Consider the following 18,422-nt stretch of genomic DNA (forward strand, 5'->3'; position numbering starts at 1 on the left):
TACAACTAATGGATCCAGTTTGAATACACGTTCAATGTTTCCCGTCGGACCTTTTTGCAGACGGAACCGGAAAATCAACGAATCACAACTTCCACACATGTGTATGGGAGAGAGGCAGCCTTGTCGATTGCGGCGTTACTTTGTTTCATTGTGACGTTATTAATATTATTGGGTTTACTTTTGTCAAACAGCAGTCGGACTCAAACCTGTAACCGCCGCGTCGACAAAATGGCGGAGATCGTTCAGCAGCGGATCGAGGACAGAATCCCGGAGCTGGAGCAGCTGGAGAGAGTGGGACTGTTCACCAAGAAAGAAGTCAAGTAAGATCATTTCCAAAGGTTTCTGCGCATTATCCCAAACAAGAACAGCGAAGCAACAGACAAATGAGAGCACCTGAACAAGACGTGGACTCAGAAAGGGTCCTCTTGATGGAGGATGTCTTGGTTTTTACGTGAAGTGGGAAAGTGAAAGATTTAAAATGGAGAACCAACGACAACTTCGACAGCAACATCAATTCTGCCATGTTATTATTATTAATAATTACTACAGATGAGATATTAGATAATTATGAGAAAAAGAAAGCCCACAGTGTAGCTCACATACTGTGAATTGTTGTCATTAAACTGTACAACTGAGCTCGATTTTGATCTGTTAAACTGTACCACAAAGACGGATGTCATCCAGAGACGAGCCCTGATGCTGCTACAGGACACATAGGATGATTTTTTTTTTATTATTATTATAGGCGAAATTCTGATTTTCGCAAATCTCCCAATTGGGGGGAATCAGAGCGACGGGTCAGCCACGGTACAGCGCCCCTGGAGCAGGAAGGGTTAAGGGCCTTGCTCAAGGGCCCAAAAGTGGCCACATCGGGGCTTGAACCTCTGACCTTCTAATCAGTAGTCCAGAGACTTAACCGTTGCGCCACCACTGCCCCGACAAAGTGTTTTGGGACCATATGATCAATAGCTGGAAACAATTCTTTAAAAGCCTATGTAGTCAGAACAGTTGTCTCGCTTCAGCCTTAATTCTCAGATTTTTCTCATAGGGAGCCATTTACCCCCAATTTTTTTTTATCACATTTGAACAGATTGCAGAACATGTAAGTATTGTGTTCTAGTGTGATGTAACATCACCATAGTTTATTAAACATCAAGAAAGGTTGAACCTCACTGCTATACAATTAATATACAAACCCAGACAAGATTAGATAGATAGATAGATAGATAGATAGATAGATAGATAGATAGATAGATAGATAGATACTTTATTTAACCCCTTGGGGAAATTCAAGAATGGCCAGAGTTGTATTTCTATTTCTTGTGGCAGTATTAACATGTTTGCATTAATGCAGTTCACGCTTATTTTCTTGCCTGCAATGAAGTTAATAAAGTATGTTCAGTACAACTTTGTTATTTTTTTCCCCTCTATTTTAGATCAATAATCAAAAGAGTAACAGCCCTGGAATACAAGCTCACGAGGCTGATTGTGAACAAGGAGGACTTCATCGCATACATTCAGGTATGTGGGGAACATTGTCACACATCATGTTCATCCCGGATTTAAGCAAAGTTAGTAAAGATGTTAAAAAGGCGTAACTCTGAGTTTTGTTTCGTTACAGTATGAAATCAACGTCTTAGAGCTGATCAAGAAGAGAAGAGCAGTAAGTATCCTGCAGTAAAAGAGTAAAGAGACACAGCGAATCACTTTATCTTAGGCTCATGTTTACTGTGGAAGGGCTTCAGGTGATTATGCTTTGGTAAACTGTGCTTACTAACACATAGGGTTGTAACATAGTCATTTAACTGTTCTTAACTTTTCATTTCCAGCACATACACTACCAGTTCAAAAGAGAGGAGATTGAGTACCCCATCATCCACAGAATAAATAGTACCTTCAGAAGAGCAACAAATAAGTGGAAGGTACTGTTGTATTCACAGCATTCTTACAGCTACATTTACGCACAGTGTTGTGTACTAAGAGTGTAATGCCTCATTCATAACATCAGCATGGTAGGGTCAGACACAAACATAACTATTTATCTGGCTCTGCTAAAACACTGTAAATCAAACTTACATTCTTTAAATTGGCATCATATTTTTAAAATGCATCATAGGGCAACTACTGGAAATAAATGTGAATAATGATGCTTTTTGTCAACAAACGTTCCTAGAAAAGTAGTAATGTAATAGTTCATTCCTCACTAAACCTAGAAACATTTTGTGTTTTGGCTTCCCAAAGGAAAACAGATGGCATCGTAGAATGTCTGAAGTGTGTAAATGTCTCTAATGAGTATAAATTCAGTAAATTATTGAAAGCATGAATGAGTCAGATGTCTCCTTTTCCCACAGGATGATGTGCAGCTGTGGCTCTCACATGTTGCTTTCTGTAAAAAATGGGTATGTAAAGATTGCATCATTTGGTTGCACTTCAGATAAGTCAGTCTGTGTGTTCTTTTTCTAATAATCCCTCTATTAATTCACGCCTCAGGCCACCAAAGGCCAGATCAGCAAGGTGTTCTCATCCATGCTTGCGATCCATCCTGACAAACCAGGTACAGAAGATGTGACTTACAAAGAGATGCTCATTTACATCTGCTGTTTAGCTTATTTAAATGTGCATTAAAATCAACAGTAAATGTCTGTTTCTGAATGTAAGTTTGGAAATGAACAAAACAGATGCAGTTAATAGTAATTTAGATTTTCCTTTTCTTTTCAGCCTTGTGGATCATGGCTGCTAAGAGTGAGCTGGAGGATAGAAATTCTTCAGAAAGTGCCAGACACCTGTTTCTGAGGTCGCTACGTTTCCACCCAAACAACCAGAAAGTCTATCAGGAGGTAAAAGATGCTAAATATATTTATACTTTGTCCAAAGGGAGTCTGTCTTTTTAAAGCAAGCTTATTTGTTTGCTTGAATTGTTCCAAGATCATCTGGTGCTGAGAGGTGTATGAGTTCGACTGTATTTCTCAAAGCTGCTCCTGTAAATTTACCTTTACTCTGTGGTAGTACTTCCGTATGGAGCTCCTGCATAGTGAGAAACTGAGGAAGCAGCAGAAAGACCTGGAGAAGGCTGAGATGGATCTGGTGAGTGTGAAGCAGAGTGAATGTAAACAGAAATGCAAGTCAAACACATACATTCACAGAGGTTTTGTATTCAGGGTCTCAGTACCTGCCTTTTTTATACCTTCCAGGGTGAATATGAATTTTCCCCAGAGATCTTAAGAGGAAAACTAGCTGAGGTTGTGTACAGAAATGCTACAGGGCAAATCAAAGGTAAGCTTTTAAAAATGTATGCACAGGCCTGTGCAAAAACAGAAAAGACATATTGAACGAAAAAATGTTAACGTATGCTGAAGCATTTGCACTTTTTATATTCTGTTCTTGTTTTATATTCTGTTGTTGTATTACACTTTATTTAAACCAAATGTTCTGTTTATGTGTTTAATTGTCCTGAATGTTTTTATGCCTCAGGAGCATTCTACAAATTCCATTATAATGTCTGACATCGACATAATGACTATAAAGCTACTTACGCTGCAAACGTTGGCATCAACAAATGTTGGTTTGATGTTGGAATATTTGGGTATTGAATGATCTGTCACGTTAATTACAATAATTCCTAAAGCCCATTCCATCACTCTACTTGTGTCTCACAGAAGCAGCATTTGTCATCTCACTTCTGAACATAGCAGCCATCTTTGACTTCACCAAAGAGCTCCAGGACACTATCCTGCAAGAGTAAGAAACAAGTGTATGAGGGGATTATCACAGTCAATATTCAGCACTTTTCCAGTTATCTAATTATATATTCATTTTTGTAACTGACGCTTGATAAAATAATTTGAAAATGTGCTACTTTGGCTTTGAATCAGCTGCCTCTCTTTGTCTGTTGATCATTACTGTGGTCTGAAATATGTATCAAATATAGATCGTATCTGAATATAAGTTATCAGTCGCCTTGGTTGATATTATCGCTGTTGAAAAAAGCATTGGTCAACCCTGAAGATTTACTTGCAAAGTAGTTTCTTTTTCACCCTGTCTCACATATTCTGGGATTTTTTTTAGCTCAAGCAGAGCTTCATTTTAAGCAGTACCTCCTTCCCTCCCTCCCTTTGTTTCCAGCTTACAGACCAACTACACAGAGGACAGCTTTACGTGGGATTTCATGGCTAAGAGGGAGCTGGAGGCTCCGGGGGCTGGTGAGGAGCTGCAGACTGCCAAAGGTCGAGCCTCAGACATCAACCGCAGAGAGGAGCGCTGCTGCCAGGTCTATGAGGAGGGAGTCAAAAGCCTCAACTCTGGTAAGAGCTCACCAATACACTCAGAACACGTGCACAGTATAGTATTTAAAAATCAGATCTTGAGGCTTGACTCTGTTGTTTGGATTTTGAGAAATATTCAGAGTAGACCATCGGAGCTTCAGTAGAAATCAACTGGACTTCTCTTGTAGATTCTTGAAGACATTTCACCTTCATCCAAGAGTTTTCTTCAGTTCTAGCTGATTAATGGGGAGTTGGCTAATGGCCCATTAACGAGCAGGACTCACAGCCTCAAGGTGTGAATTGTCTAATTGTCCACCAACAACGACAGCAATCATGGTGGCGGGGCCACCAGTTTACGTAACAAAGGATGCGAATCTTCCAAGTTGGGAGTGACTCAGGATGTTAACGATGGTGAAACTTTCTGGGGAGAGACCTTATCAATGCATTATCGGTGTGCGATAAATGGTGTCGCAAACCCCCTCCTCTGTTTAAAGATGGCTGTTCCAATTTGACATAGATGGCTTCCTTTACTCCTCACTCAAACCTTTGTCCAACATGTGGACATTACTGTTCTCAAAGGAACATCCTTTATCCTTCAGATGCAGGTGAACTGCTGAGTCTTGTCCTGAGGAGTCTTCTCTCCTGTGTTGAGCCATGCACTCGTGAAGCTGTTGTTTAGTCTCTCCTATGTACAAGTCTGTGCAATCTTTGCTGCATATACAACGTTGCTCCACTTGTGCGTTGGTCTTTTATCCGTGGGGTGAACCAATCTTTGTCTTAGAGTGTTGCTGGGTCTGAAGTGCACCGGCATGTTAAGTTTAGACTTTTTGGGATACTCCAGCTACAATGTTGTTCCTCCTGTTTTCTTCATTGTCTTTTGTGGTGTTGTGTTTGTCAGATCGTTTTGTAGATTTGATGAAGGTCCAGTTGGGATAGCCACAGTTAATCAGTGTGGTCCTGATGTAGGACTGCTCCTTCTCCTTTCCCTCTGCGATGGAAGGAATATTCTCAGCCGTAATATTGTCGTAATAGGCTTTTAATTATAGGGAAGTTGTGAATGATGGAAATTAAGTATTTAAAATCTTTGAATGGATTTTTTATCCTTATCCAAAGACACATTGAAAAGACAGTTTGCTTTATTGAAAAACATAATTTGATAAAATATTGTCAACTAACTGCATTCCATTACTGTCATTAGCAAATGGGTTTACTTAGTGAGCAGGTAAACTATTAGTGAACAGCTACTACCAAGTCCCCCTGTATTTTTTCAATGCTTGCGCTCTCTTTGCCATCGTAATCGGTCAGTGTAAGAAACCACTGCTGTGTTTGCCTTCTAGAGTCCATGTGGACTTGCTATGTTGCTTTCTGCTTGGAAAGGCTGAAGAGGAAGACCAATGTCCAGGAGCTGAAGGAAAAAGTGAGTGACTCGCCTTTAAGTTTGAGGTGAACTTTATGTGCTCTTTACTACGGTGTGTCACTGTGTTTGGTTTGGTTCTGAGGTTAGAAGTTAAACGCTGAAAAATGTCAGTGGCTTCAGTGTTTTTGGAGTTGAGGAGTGAATTCTGACTTAAGTTTGTGTGTTTGTGTCACAGAGGCAGGAGAGGCTGCTGGGAGTCTTACAGCGCGCTCACGACTCCTCACTGCTAAAGGAGAACTATTACAAGAACTGGGTAAGACAGTCTACAGTAGATGTTCAATCATGTAATCACAGGAGGCCTTTGGGCTGTTTCACCTTCATGTGGTGACCTGTTAACTATTGTTCTCTCAAAAACATTTTTTTTGGCTCGTGTAATTGGCACAGTTCACAAGGACCAACTATGTAACTGTACTGGGCTCGAACAAAAGAGGCCAGAACAGGAGAGTATTTATCTTTGAAGTTGATACCCACTCATGTTTGGATGTATAAACAGAACAAAATGAAACCAAAATACTGTCTCCAAGTATGTTAACTACACAAATGTCCAACAGCGTCTTGGTATCTGAGTGGTTAAAGGCTCGTACGAAGCATCCGTCTTGGTTTTATATTCAGCATAGGACCTTCCATGCATCCTTCCCTCTTTCTCTTCCTGTATTTCAGAGTCAGAATACTAACTCCTGAGTGGAAATGGGCTCATGTTACAGTGAAATATTTTAGTATAAGTGAAATTGGCCCTTATTTTTACTCACCGTGGGCTCATTTTTCACTACAATATAAAGCCCTGCATCTCTATAGAGACGGCACAACCATGGCTAGAAGTAGAGAGAACTCAGTAATGTCCTAAGTTGTAATGTCATGTATCCTGCAAAGAAAAGCTAATGTTACATTTCTTTGATCATTTATTTTACAAAAACTGAAAAAAAAAAAAAAATCATATCTCCACATAGAACATTTTTCCAATTGCCCACTGGTGTTGCCAACTCTGGAAAAATAATGACTGTACATACTATTGGTATTTTATGATTGATATTTTCAGTTTGTTTCCGTACATACAGTCTGGGTTTTTTCTAATGCAGCTGTTAGTCACAGCTGAATCACTCATGACTTTGTGGTTGCACTGAGGTGTGCAGAATTTTAGTTTTTTGGAGAGTCTGGTCAGAGTAAGCAGTTCATTTTTAGAGATATTTTTAAAAAGGAGGCATGTAAAATAAAGGGATTTTGACGAAATATCACAATTTTGAGTTTAGCTTTAATTAAGTTTCACAGTGGAACGCCTTGCCATGCTACACGAGTCATTTAGAGACCACTGGAAACTTGAAAAACTGTCAGTTCTTCCTGTTTTTACAGTTACTTACTGATAAATGTTGCAATTCTGGCATTTAAAATAAAAGAGAGCACACAGGGCCACTCAACTGAACTCAAGAAAAGTAGATATTTTTTTTAGGTATATGGTTCTTACAGGACAGTGGGACTATAAAAATACAATCAGCCTATAGAGAGAGATCCACAATTATTTGAAATCATGTCTGCAGTATCCAGATTCAGTAAAGGCCAAGAGTCACATGGTCAAACTTTTCTAGTATTGGCAGCAACTGTGCACACTTGATTTTGGGTTTTTCCAATTTAAAAAAAAAAAGAAGATCACCATAGAAATTCAACTTTCATTATTTTTCATTTTTATATGATTTATAGCTTTCTAACTGTCATACTGCACTGAAGACTTTTGAGTTCTTTCCGCTTGTAGCCATAGTTGTGCTGTTTCCATAAAGGTTCAGGACTTTATATTGCAGTGAAACATGAGCCCATGGTGAGTAAAAATGTGACGGGAGCAAAAAACACTAACTGAAGTTCAGAGGGTTGATTCAGCAGAAATATTAATCGAAAAAACATGAAAAACAGTAGAGCACTGACAGGGGCCATTTTACTACATATATTTTTAAAACTTTAAATAAATGTTACTGATAATACTTAGACACTTCAGGTTTTCAATGCAGGATGTTTTCTTGCAGTGGAGTGTGGCATCAGTACTTAATAAAGGGATAAAGGGATTTCACATGTAGTTTTGCTGTGGGAACATAAACAGGTCAAATATCAAAATACTATCAGCTGTGTGAATACATTTTAAGACAGAATTTATAGTCCTTTGCAGATCATAATGTTTCAATTCCTAGGTTACGTATTTGTTTAACTGTAGTGGGAAATAAGAAGATGGAAACTTTCTTTGATTACCTTTGTCTTTGATGTAAATAAAAATAATAAAATTTGACTGAAAAAAGGTAACACTACACTGTCCTGTACTGTATTACAACAACTAAGATGATGTTCTCCATGTGACCAGCTGCAGATTTTGCTCTCATCCGGCGATACAGAGGGAGCAGCCAGTGTTGCCATGACAGCCACACGGCGCTACAGCCAATCGGTGTCAATGTGGAGTCTGAGTCTGCAGACGCTAATACAGCTGGGGAGCGGAGACATCGGCAAGCATTTCCAGGACGCCCTCACAAACGTTAATCCCAAGGTATATATATATATATATATAAATGTACACAGAAACACGCACAAGTTGTGTCCACATAATGTGTTCATATTAAGTTCAGTAATTTCCTCTGAGCACATTAACCATCACACTGAACTCACTAGTGCTGCCACAGTACCAGTATAGTTGTTGTCCTTGGAGAGCGGAGACACACGGATGCGCACACATACAGCAGCCACCAGCACTGCTGAATAAGTGGGCCATCTCCTTGGCCCAATTAGCCTCTATTCCATCATACTCATTTCCTCAAGTGGCTTCCCCAGCCTATATGGGAGTAGAAATGAAGACAGGTTAAAAACTCAGCCTTCCAATATGAATACATCATGTAAACCTGAGATGAATGATTTGTCTGCTTACTTTTTAATTGAAGTCACGTTAATTGATAGGTTTGCTGTTTACTCCCAGATTTACAGGCTTTGGATGGATAGTGAAGTAATCCTTAGAAATCTCTTACAGTGCTTGAGATATTTGGAAGTAGTTTTAATGTTTTTTCTTGGTCGTCATCAGGTTAAGTTATTACAAGTGTAGCTGTTTTGGTGATTAGAGGGACTGAATAATTTTTCACTCGTTAATAGGGTTGTGGCTGCCAGGGCGGTATCAGTTAGAACGCTCTCCAAGACAAGATGTTTCCTTTTGCTCTTTTAAAAGGTTACACATACGCAAGTGTCTGTATGTGTGTGGTTCTCAAATAAAAAACAAATAGAAAGAAGTAAATAATAAGTGTGCAGTATCACAGTACTATCTGACTCTACATTGCCATGACACCACAAATCCCAAAAAATCTAATCACATAGCCCTGTGTGCCATCTGCTGCAACAAAGGAAAACTGAGTAAACATGCAACAATAAGACCTAAACTGTCATTAAAAACTAAACAAAGAGCATATTCACCTACCTGTAAATGCACGCACACTGAAAGAAGGTGAAAACACACCAAATATAAATGTGAACAGGCTAAAACATTCTCTTGTGAACCTTCCATGAGCATGGAATGACAGTGCTCCTCTGCAGAGCGTAGTGGCCTCTGATTGGCTAATGGCTTAATTGTCTATTAAGCTTGCCTGGTCCTGTCCTCCTTCGTCAGAGCAGCCTAATAGGAAACACATTCCACACCAAACAACTTCCATTTTTTCCTGAATTTTGTGGTGCCAGAGTAATTCTCCTCTTTTATTGTTGCACAATGCATTATAGTCGAACGCTGTGTAACTATGAATACACATGGCCTGACGCAGCCAAAGGCCTTCACAGCAGTGAGCAGAATAACTGGTTATTGTTGCGGTGGAGGTTTCACAAGACTGTGACCCTGAGAAGTAGCTGTATGAGGAGGATTACAACTTGCTGCTCATTATGCAAGTGTTTTCTCCCAAGAAACACACTCTCTGGAAGGGTTGAGAAATGGTATAAAGCCCCAGGGTTTTTGTCTGGTATGTTAAACGATCTAATATTTTAGTATTGCACAGTATGGCACAGAAGTGTAGGTAAATTATTGAAGAAACTGTGGACATACATATATTCATTGCACTCACTAAATGATACAGTAAATTGGCCTGTAGGGAAACTTGTAGCCGAGAGCAAAGAGAGCTGATTCGTCACCCAGATGCAGGCTGAGGGTGCTGAATGATGAGTCACATTAAAAAACTCTCTGCATGTAATTATTTCTGTAAGCATGGGTCTGATTTAGGTTTGGCATGTTCGGACACGTTCAGTCTAAAAGTAAAAGTGGATTGAGATATCGGATGACACTGACAGCACTTTTAGGCATCTGCTATCCATTACAATAGCACGTAGCCAAAAAAATTAATGCCCAGGGTTTTTCCGAGCACAAAATGAGCTTTTGAGGGGGTGACTGTACGACAGTAAGGTTGTCTGGGTTACTTTATTTGACAGAAATCTGCTTTTTACCTGTTATTTGAGACTAACTGATCATCGGAAATGCTAATTAGGCCTAAATAAATGAAACATCAATTAACAAAACTGGTTGAACGAAGAAAAAAGGTAAAAGATTCTTATAATTTTAGCAAATTTTTCTTTGTTTTTGGCTATAAAAATCCTCTATGCAGAAAAAAAAACTTTGGAGTTTATTCAAGGTTGACTAATAAATGCAAAAAATCTCAAGGTACTCCAGTGCTTTTTGTATTTGAATTTGTTGAATTCAGGATTATATTTCAGTAAAATTTAAAGGGGCTTGAAAGAATACTGGGTGTTTCTACATATTTAGGTCATAAGAATGTCTAGTTACTTTATCACACTTGCATCTTTTGCAGATATTGCTGCAATGTGCATGTAAGTGTATTCTGAGAATGTGGGTGATGGGTAAAAGCTCTTCTATTGTGCAATGCATTGAAAATATGTCTAGCGTCTGGACTTTCCCCGAGAGCCATGAATGATCAAAACAACACACGAACTTGAATTTGCAGTTGCATAAACAGGTGAAATGTACCCTTTATAACTTGTAGCTAATCAGTGATTGGGTTTAACAGCCGTAACACTCACAGCGCAAACATCCAGTACAGCGTGTACATGCTCACGGCTATCGAGATGGTCGTTCAGCTAACATGTGTCTGTCCTAAAAGGAGAGTCTACCGCTGTGGCAGCTGCAGTTCCAGTGGAGCACTGACAACCAGAGTCCTGAGGAGACTGAAGCTGTCTTTAAGGTAACACACCAGAGTAGAAATTGGTGCACAGGCTGCTCTCATTACAGCCCATATCTCTTATTTACAGCTATGTAGGCATTTCATCAGAGACCGGCAACATACAATATTACTGACACAATAAAACAAAGACTGTAGTACTGTAGACAGATGAAGTGAAATCAGGACGGTAGGTGCACTTCCTGATAATGTTTTGCATGAATAATAAACACTTAAAAGATGAAGCGAGAGAGATTAATAGCCCTTTTATGTGTGCACAGTGTTTTAGCCTCTGAATTGAGAAAGCCTTGCAGACGGTTTGTTCACTTGTTTGTTCCCAGAGAGGTCTACTGTCTGCAGTAGCGGCTGTTGCCATGGAGACGAAAGAGAGCTACCTCGATTGGTCGTACTCCACTGGAGGCTACAAGAAAGCCAGGAAGACCTTTACAAGGTAACATCAGATAACTTTGTCAGCTCATGTAGTTCTTAAATTAGATGACGAACACAAAAGGAATACGTAACTTAAACTGATCCCAAAACACTGAGCTGCAAATGCAAAGGTAACTCTGAAGATGTCAGTGTCTTTTTATGAAACTGTAGATTTTAAACTGGCTTTTTCTTTCTTTTGTAGCTTACAAGAAAACCGTCCCTTGTCCAAGGCCTTTTTCACCAGAATGATTCAGATTGAGAAGGAACAAGTACGTATATCAACTACTGTATGCTGCACACCTCAGTCTGAAACTGGCATTGACTACATGGTTCAGTTTGTACTGGTTTCTGGACACATACACTTGTTTCGAAAGTCTTTTAACAGTCCCCAACGTGATAACAAAGTTGTTTGTTCTTCCAGGAGACTCCAAAGATGCACAATCTGAGAGACTGCTATGAGAGGGTGCTGCAGGAGTTTGGCACCACAGATGATGGTGAGTGGAGTTTAAGTGTGTTTAAGGAGCGAACGTCAACAGGAGAAGCAGTGTTAAAAACATTTATTTACAACATCCTGTTAGACAGTTATGGAGGACAAAATGCCAGGTTTACATCTTCACAAAACCACTGCACTGAAAGAGACTCAACAGTTCACCATCAGATAAGCAGTTATTTGACCAGATATGAGGATTAAAATACATTCTTGGAGACGCTAAATTGGGGGTTGATCCCTGACAGACTCTTCTAGTATGGTTTTTAGGCCCAAAGAAAAAGGAGCCCATCTTGGTCTTTGGGCCTAAATACTACTACTACATAGTAAGAGAGTTTGTCAGGGATCAAGCCTCCATTAGGATATGGGGAGATGAATAACCTTTGTTGCATCACTTGTTAATCGAAACTTCCTTTATTTTTAGCTGCATTGTTTTCTCTTGTTTTTATTTTCCTGCAGATCTGTGGCTGCAGTACATTCAGGAGGAGCTGGGGCCCCTCGGCCAACCAGAGAACTGTGGCAAGATCCACTGGAGGGCCATGAAGTTTCTGGAGGGGGAGAGTGTGGAAAGATTCACCTCCAAATACACTCTGCTTCAGACTGGACACCTATGAGTGGCCTTTTAAGACAATAAATGTTTAAGATGCAGAAGCAGGACATGTTGGTCCAGTAGAAGGCTGGTTCACTGACTGCTCATGAAATGTTCCATTGGGTTTAAATGGAAACGCAGTACTGCAGTATCTGAAGTTTGCTGTTCATTTGGAAGGAGCCTCCTACTAAAGGCTTCCAGCCGTGTTCTAAGAAATGTTTTCAGATTTGATTGAGCTCTTTTCTTGGCCATTGCAGCTGTAATTTACAGTTTGTATTGACTTTCATTTTTCATGTACTAAAGTCTGTACAGTTTGCTATTCAGATAGATGTTCAAAACATTTGATACAGTGAGGAGGTCCAGTTTAATTCCACTTATTTGGTATTTGGAGAAGATAAACTTTGATGCTATTATAATGATAATAAAACAGTCTTGTCACTCTTGAGTCTTCTCTGGTCCTTGTCCAACTGATTTTAAAGCCCCTTTCAGACGTGCACTCCTTTGCACAAATCTGATGTCAACTGAAAGTGTTGGTTTGTGGTCACTTTTCTATGAAAGATGCAATCAAAGATGTATCGCTTTCACACAGTTGCATGCAGTTGCATTATTAGATCAGCACACACAAGATTAAAATGTGCTGACTGTCCAATCTCGAGCATATGGCAAATATTCTACACGTATCATCACTTCTAAGAATACGATCGGCTTCAGAGGAACTTTCATGTAAAAGTCACTAATGTGTGAATGACAAAAACAGCAATGTTACACATCCCATGTCTGAAAAAGGCCGCAGTTACATCTCACATGTATGAGATAAAAACACAACGCACCTTTTTCTAAAACAGGACTCATACAATAACATCTCTCATTGACCAACCACACCTTGGAGTGGTTCTTCAGTGAACCTATTTTGACTGAAACATTAACTGAACCAGTGTTTCTATTCAGTATCATCTTGTTTACATTCTCGCCCTTCATGGTGCAAAATGTTGCGTGTAAGAAACAAACCATAAATATGAAGCAGCTGCAGAGTCATGTAATAACACCTCTATGAAATGTTTCAATGGCCATCTAAATATATTTACAGTTTGTAAGGACACTTCAAATTGTTGCATTTTATACAGCAATGGCACCTACATTAATGTAAGTCATGAGGTATTACAAAATGTTAATGGAAAAAGCATATAAATCCATCATGTTTAAAGTCTAGTTACAAAGATAACATATGTAGACCTATAAAACTAACAGAAGGGATTTAACGTGTTTTGTCTAATCTGACATTCAAGATCACATGAAAAATACTTAGTCATGGACAGTGTAAAGATGTCATCACATTACTTTGTGGTCTCTTCCAATCACTGGAAGAGATGTTCATTAGAGATCCATGTGCACAAAATTAAAAATCATTAGAGATGAAATTCCACTCTAAAAGACCTTTACGCTCTCCAGTCATCATTTACATAGACAGTAGTTTCAGCAAAATTAGCATCTCCTGATATCTCAGAGAAATTAGTGCAAACATGAAAACAAGACATTAGAACATGAATTAAGGCAGAATTTGTCCTGATGAATGACATTTTCAATACTGATCCCTTTAGAAAATGAATCCAGCTGCAAATGGAGTTCCTGCTACTACAGTGTGAGACGTGGTTTCTGTTTGGGCTGACAGATGTTCTGGTTTGCTAAAATACTGAGTTAGTTGAGGTGTTTCCCAGAAGAAAAAATAGCAAACTGTCCAGCTGATGTTTCCTTGCTAATGCACTGGGCGTTTTTGTACGACATGGCTAACCTGAGAAAATACTCAAATGTGTTCAGAATATATATTTAACTCAGCAGGTTCAGCCTGAAAACCCTGCAATTAGCTGCTGAGTCACAACATCTCACAATGGCTTAAAAGCTTTTCCAGAGGTTCAGAGGCTTTTTAACCCTTAAATCTGAGGGAGCAGTTAATGCCATTGGTATTTAATCCATTCAAATAAAATCACAATTTTCAATTTGGCACATAAAATCTGTCTTCGTCAGTATAAAAACTTATGTTTGCCTTTAAAAACAGGTGTACATTGCAGCCCCTCATTGCTGATTGAAGAAGACCTCAGGGTGTTTTTCCAAAACAGATTTAGGAAAAAAAGGTGGCACTGCAGTGGTGTTAAAACCCCAAAAACATAACTTCATGTCTTGATCCTTTGTGTATGTGTTAAGTCCCCCCATGAAAACTATATGTACACACCGTGAACAGCACGGCAACGGCTCCAATAGGCCTTTCTAAAATACCCCCAAGTGTAAAAATTCCCCTTTATCTGTCTCATCTTTATCACATTGGACTGATTCTGGCTGCTCCACTTCCCCCATGTCAACCCAAGCCCACCTCTTCACAGCTTCTTGAAGAAGATGTAGGTGAAAAGCACCAACACGCCGGCGGACAGCAGCCCGATCACACACTGGTGGATGGTGATGACATTCTCCAGGGCGTGGATGCGCTCCTCCATGGCGCTGGTGTGGATGTAGTCATAGATGGAGGCCCCGATGCTCCACACCGCCCACACAGCGTCCACCACCGCCTTCATGGTGGGAGAGACCATTGAGAGGGCCGCCTGCAGCCGGGCGCCCGCTGCATCCGCTGCCTAATGGCCCCACTGCACTGCAGAGAGAAGAGGGTGACACATGGTGCCGTGAGGACAGAGCAGTGTGTGGGCACAAGAGTGAAACCTCTGATTAGACAGCCATTTTTGTACTTTGTCTTTCTGCGACTGTGAATGTGAGCATAAAATTCTTTTGCGAGGTGTGCTGGATTTGCATTTTATCGATTGCTGTGGTTGTATTATTCATTTATTTATATATTTATGTAGCAAAGTAAGATGTTAATAACAAAGTACACCTACTTGGTTACTGTTGTTTAGGGCTGCGACACAATAATTTATAATTTCCATTGCTGACTGATCTGCCAATTTTCTCAATTAATAAATTAAACTCAGACAAAACTGTACAACATTTTCCTAAAGCTCAGGGCAATACCTTGTCCAACCAGCCACCTTAAAAACCCAAAGATACGTAGTTTAAAATTAAGTTAAAAGCATCAAATTCTCACATTCAAGTTAAGTGTTATGCCTAAAAACTAAGTTAATCAATTTATCAGACTAGTTGCTAATTCATTTTCTGACAAATCACTGTTTACTGTGCTCAAGTATAATACTATTTGATTCTTCCACTCCACTGCAGTTTAGAGGTACATTTTACTGCACGACATTTATTTGACAGTGAAAATCTGCAGGTTAAGAGGTTACATACTCAACATTTTTATTGTGCTTATGATGCACTGTCAAGACACCAATGACTCCTCTGAAGGAGTTAAAAGCTTTAGTAGCTGAGATTGGAGAGTCTGTGTATAGAGCAACTGTTGCCTGTTCTTCACTAGTCAAAGAGTGGCAAAAAGAGAAAGCCGCTGCTGAAGAACGTTCATATTAAATATCAACTACATGTTGTCAGAAAGGATGTGTGAGAATCTGAAGTCAACTGGAAGAAGGTTCTTTGGTCTAATGACACCAAAATGTAGCTTTTTGGCCATTAAACAAAAAAGACGTTTGGCGAACACCAAACACTGCTTATCACAAGCACACCTACGCCACTGTGAAGCATGGTGGTGGCAGCATCATGATGTGCTTTTTGGCAGCAGGCGCTGGAAGGCTTGTAAGGGTAGAGGGTAAAATTAATGCAGCAAAGTACAGGGAAATCCTGGATGACAACCCGATGCCGTCTACAACAGAACTTTTCTTTCTTTCTTTCCAGCAAGACAATAATCCCAATCATACAGCCAAAGATATACAGAAATATTTGAAACGGGTTGTCCACTTCTGGTCCCCTTTGAACCTGACAGAGCTTAAGCAGTTTTTCAAAGAAGAATGAGGTAAAATTGCAGTGTCCAGATGTGTAAGGCTGACTGAGAGCTATCCACACAGGCTCAACGCTGTAATTGCAACCAAAGATCTACTAAATAGTGACTTAAAGAAGGTGATCACTTAATTTAGGTGGTATATCTTTGTATTATTAACTGGCATTACTTTGTAGACATCTGTTTTCATTTTGTCAAAAGAAATGACCATGATTCAATGTTGAAAACCAATAAAAGGGAAATACTTTATACAGGTACTTTACTTGACTTTTACATTTTCCTGCTTTTACTTAATTTTGAATGTCTAAGACCTACATTTTTTTTAGGGTTTCTTTCACTAAAGTATTGCATGATGTATTTATTTACCTGCTTAAGCAACATCTGCAACATTATTAGGGATTGTTCTCATGTCTTTATGTGCTCTATTTACAATGCAGGGTCTGTACATTCCTCCCTCTCTGATGTAAACTCCCTCAACACATGCTGACGTCATTTCACTATGAATAAACTTGATTCACTCCTAAAGTGGATTCACATGATCTGACATCTGGTCTTGGGAGATCAGAAGCCTTCAACCTACACAGGGTTAAATCTAAAGTGTTTCACGATCCTGAGGTTGAGGGAAAAAACGAGGAACAAGGCAGTAACTGTGTTGGAACACTGAGATCAACCTGCTCAGACCGGAACATTTATGACGAACACATTTGTGAAACGAGTCAAAACTCACCGACAGCTGTCAGACGTTAACGTGATGATGAAGGTGATGATGAACATCCGTCCTGCTGGTCCTGGAGTGAAGACTGATCTTCTATTTTAGGAGAAGCCGGGCTGTTCTGTCCTGCTGTCTGGAAACAAGTCGGACATTTCCAGTTAGTGTTAAGTTTGTCTCATTCACGCACACCGCTTCTGGTCACAAGTTTCAAAATAAAATAATTCGCCCCTTACATGGATTGCAGCATATTTCGGAAACAGATGTTTTCCATGCAAGTAGAAATGTGTGAGGGAGAACAAGCATTAGGAGTAAAATACACCATGCAGAAATTACAAGTGCAAGTCTTATTAATAATCGTCTCTAACCCAAACTTTAAGTCAAACTTTTATTTAGATAAGAGCATCCTCCAATTTCCGACATTATTGTGGGCTTTGGTCTAAAATGAAGCAGCTGACTGACGCCGTATGAAAGTCAGCACCGCCTGTAAAAGTGGAGCATGACCCCGAGAATGGAACAGAACGGAACAGGATGGAAACGATAAGAAAACGTTCAAAACCTTTAAACATCGCAAAAATAACGGCAAATATATGTAAAATAATTATATAAATACTGTAACACTGTCATTTTAGGGTCACGCATTGTGAAAGAGCAATTTAATTTTTGATTGATATCATTTTCAGTTCAACAATTTAACAAAGCAGAAAAAAAATCTGCAGGGTAACAGTTAAAAAATACTAATTTTCTGTTCAATTCAGTACACACACACACACACACACACACACACACACACACACACACACACACACACACACACACACACACACACACACACACATTACAACAAACTTTTATCAAATAATTATATTTTTTGCTAATACATATACAAGAAAAAAGGAGTGACTACACAGTGAAACACTGTAAAAAGAATGAATTGCCATTCACCAAAATACTGATTGTAGATGTGGATATTTTATATGGTAACGGCTGCTTCTTAAATAATAAGGAAAAAGGAAATAAATTTGTCTTTTTCTGGGATTTTACTAGTTATTGTCCATTATTTCACCAACCAGGAAAATCTGTAAAATAACAGCAAGCTGTTGAAAACAAAACAGTCATCTATCTATCTATCTGTCTGTCTGTCTGTCTGTCTGTCTGTCTGTCTGTGTGTCTATCTATCTATGGGACATGCATAGCCAGTTTCATGTGAATGTCAGAACTCAAAATACATACATACATACATACATAGACACACACACACACACACACACACACACACACACACACACACACACACACACACACACACACACACACACACACACACACACACACACACACACACACACACACACACACACACACACACACACATATATACTACCAGTATAAAGCTCTTGGACATACCTTCTTCTTTACCTTTTTCTTTATTTTCATGACTATTTACATTGTAGATTCTCACTGAAGGCATCAAAACA

The 18,422-nt window shown here is 39.4% G+C and overlaps 1 protein-coding gene and 1 long non-coding RNA gene across 2 annotated transcripts; one reads left to right on the forward strand and one right to left on the reverse strand.

Moving 5' to 3' along the window:
• Nucleotides 1-56: 56 nt before the first annotated feature.
• utp6 (UTP6 small subunit processome component) lies at nucleotides 57-12,794 on the forward strand. Its single transcript, XM_023278488.3, has 19 exons — nucleotides 57-320; nucleotides 1,437-1,521; nucleotides 1,622-1,663; nucleotides 1,830-1,922; nucleotides 2,352-2,399; nucleotides 2,491-2,554; nucleotides 2,719-2,837; nucleotides 3,007-3,084; nucleotides 3,192-3,273; nucleotides 3,657-3,738; nucleotides 4,123-4,301; nucleotides 5,600-5,679; nucleotides 5,855-5,932; nucleotides 8,018-8,197; nucleotides 10,788-10,868; nucleotides 11,186-11,295; nucleotides 11,476-11,542; nucleotides 11,695-11,767; nucleotides 12,220-12,794. Exons 1-19 carry the CDS (start codon nucleotides 229-231, stop codon nucleotides 12,372-12,374), a joined length of 1,788 nt encoding a protein of 595 aa, XP_023134256.2. The 5' UTR covers nucleotides 57-228; the 3' UTR covers nucleotides 12,375-12,794.
• On the reverse strand, nucleotides 11,816-17,110 carry LOC129348787 (uncharacterized). The gene is made up of 2 exons (XR_008601482.1): nucleotides 16,963-17,110; nucleotides 11,816-14,987 (listed from the first exon to the last, which is right to left on the reverse strand). It is a non-coding gene; the product is annotated as an uncharacterized LOC129348787 (long non-coding RNA).
• Between the last annotated feature and the right edge of the window lie 1,312 nt (nucleotides 17,111-18,422).

The sequence above is a fragment of the Amphiprion ocellaris genome, chromosome 4 (genome assembly GCF_022539595.1).
Source record: "Amphiprion ocellaris isolate individual 3 ecotype Okinawa chromosome 4, ASM2253959v1, whole genome shotgun sequence".
Lineage (NCBI taxonomy): Eukaryota > Metazoa > Chordata > Actinopteri > Pomacentridae > Amphiprion > Amphiprion ocellaris.

Coding starts and splice junctions, on each gene's coding strand:
- utp6 (XM_023278488.3), top strand. CDS start 229: ATGGCGGAGATCGTTCAGCAGCGGATCGAGGACAGAATCCCGGAGCTG. Junction 1,522..1,621: donor ACTTCATCGCATACATTCAG/GTATGTGGGGAA, acceptor GTTTCGTTACAG/TATGAAATCAACGTCTTAGA. Junction 2,555..2,718: donor GATCCATCCTGACAAACCAG/GTACAGAAGATG, acceptor TTTTCTTTTCAG/CCTTGTGGATCATGGCTGCT.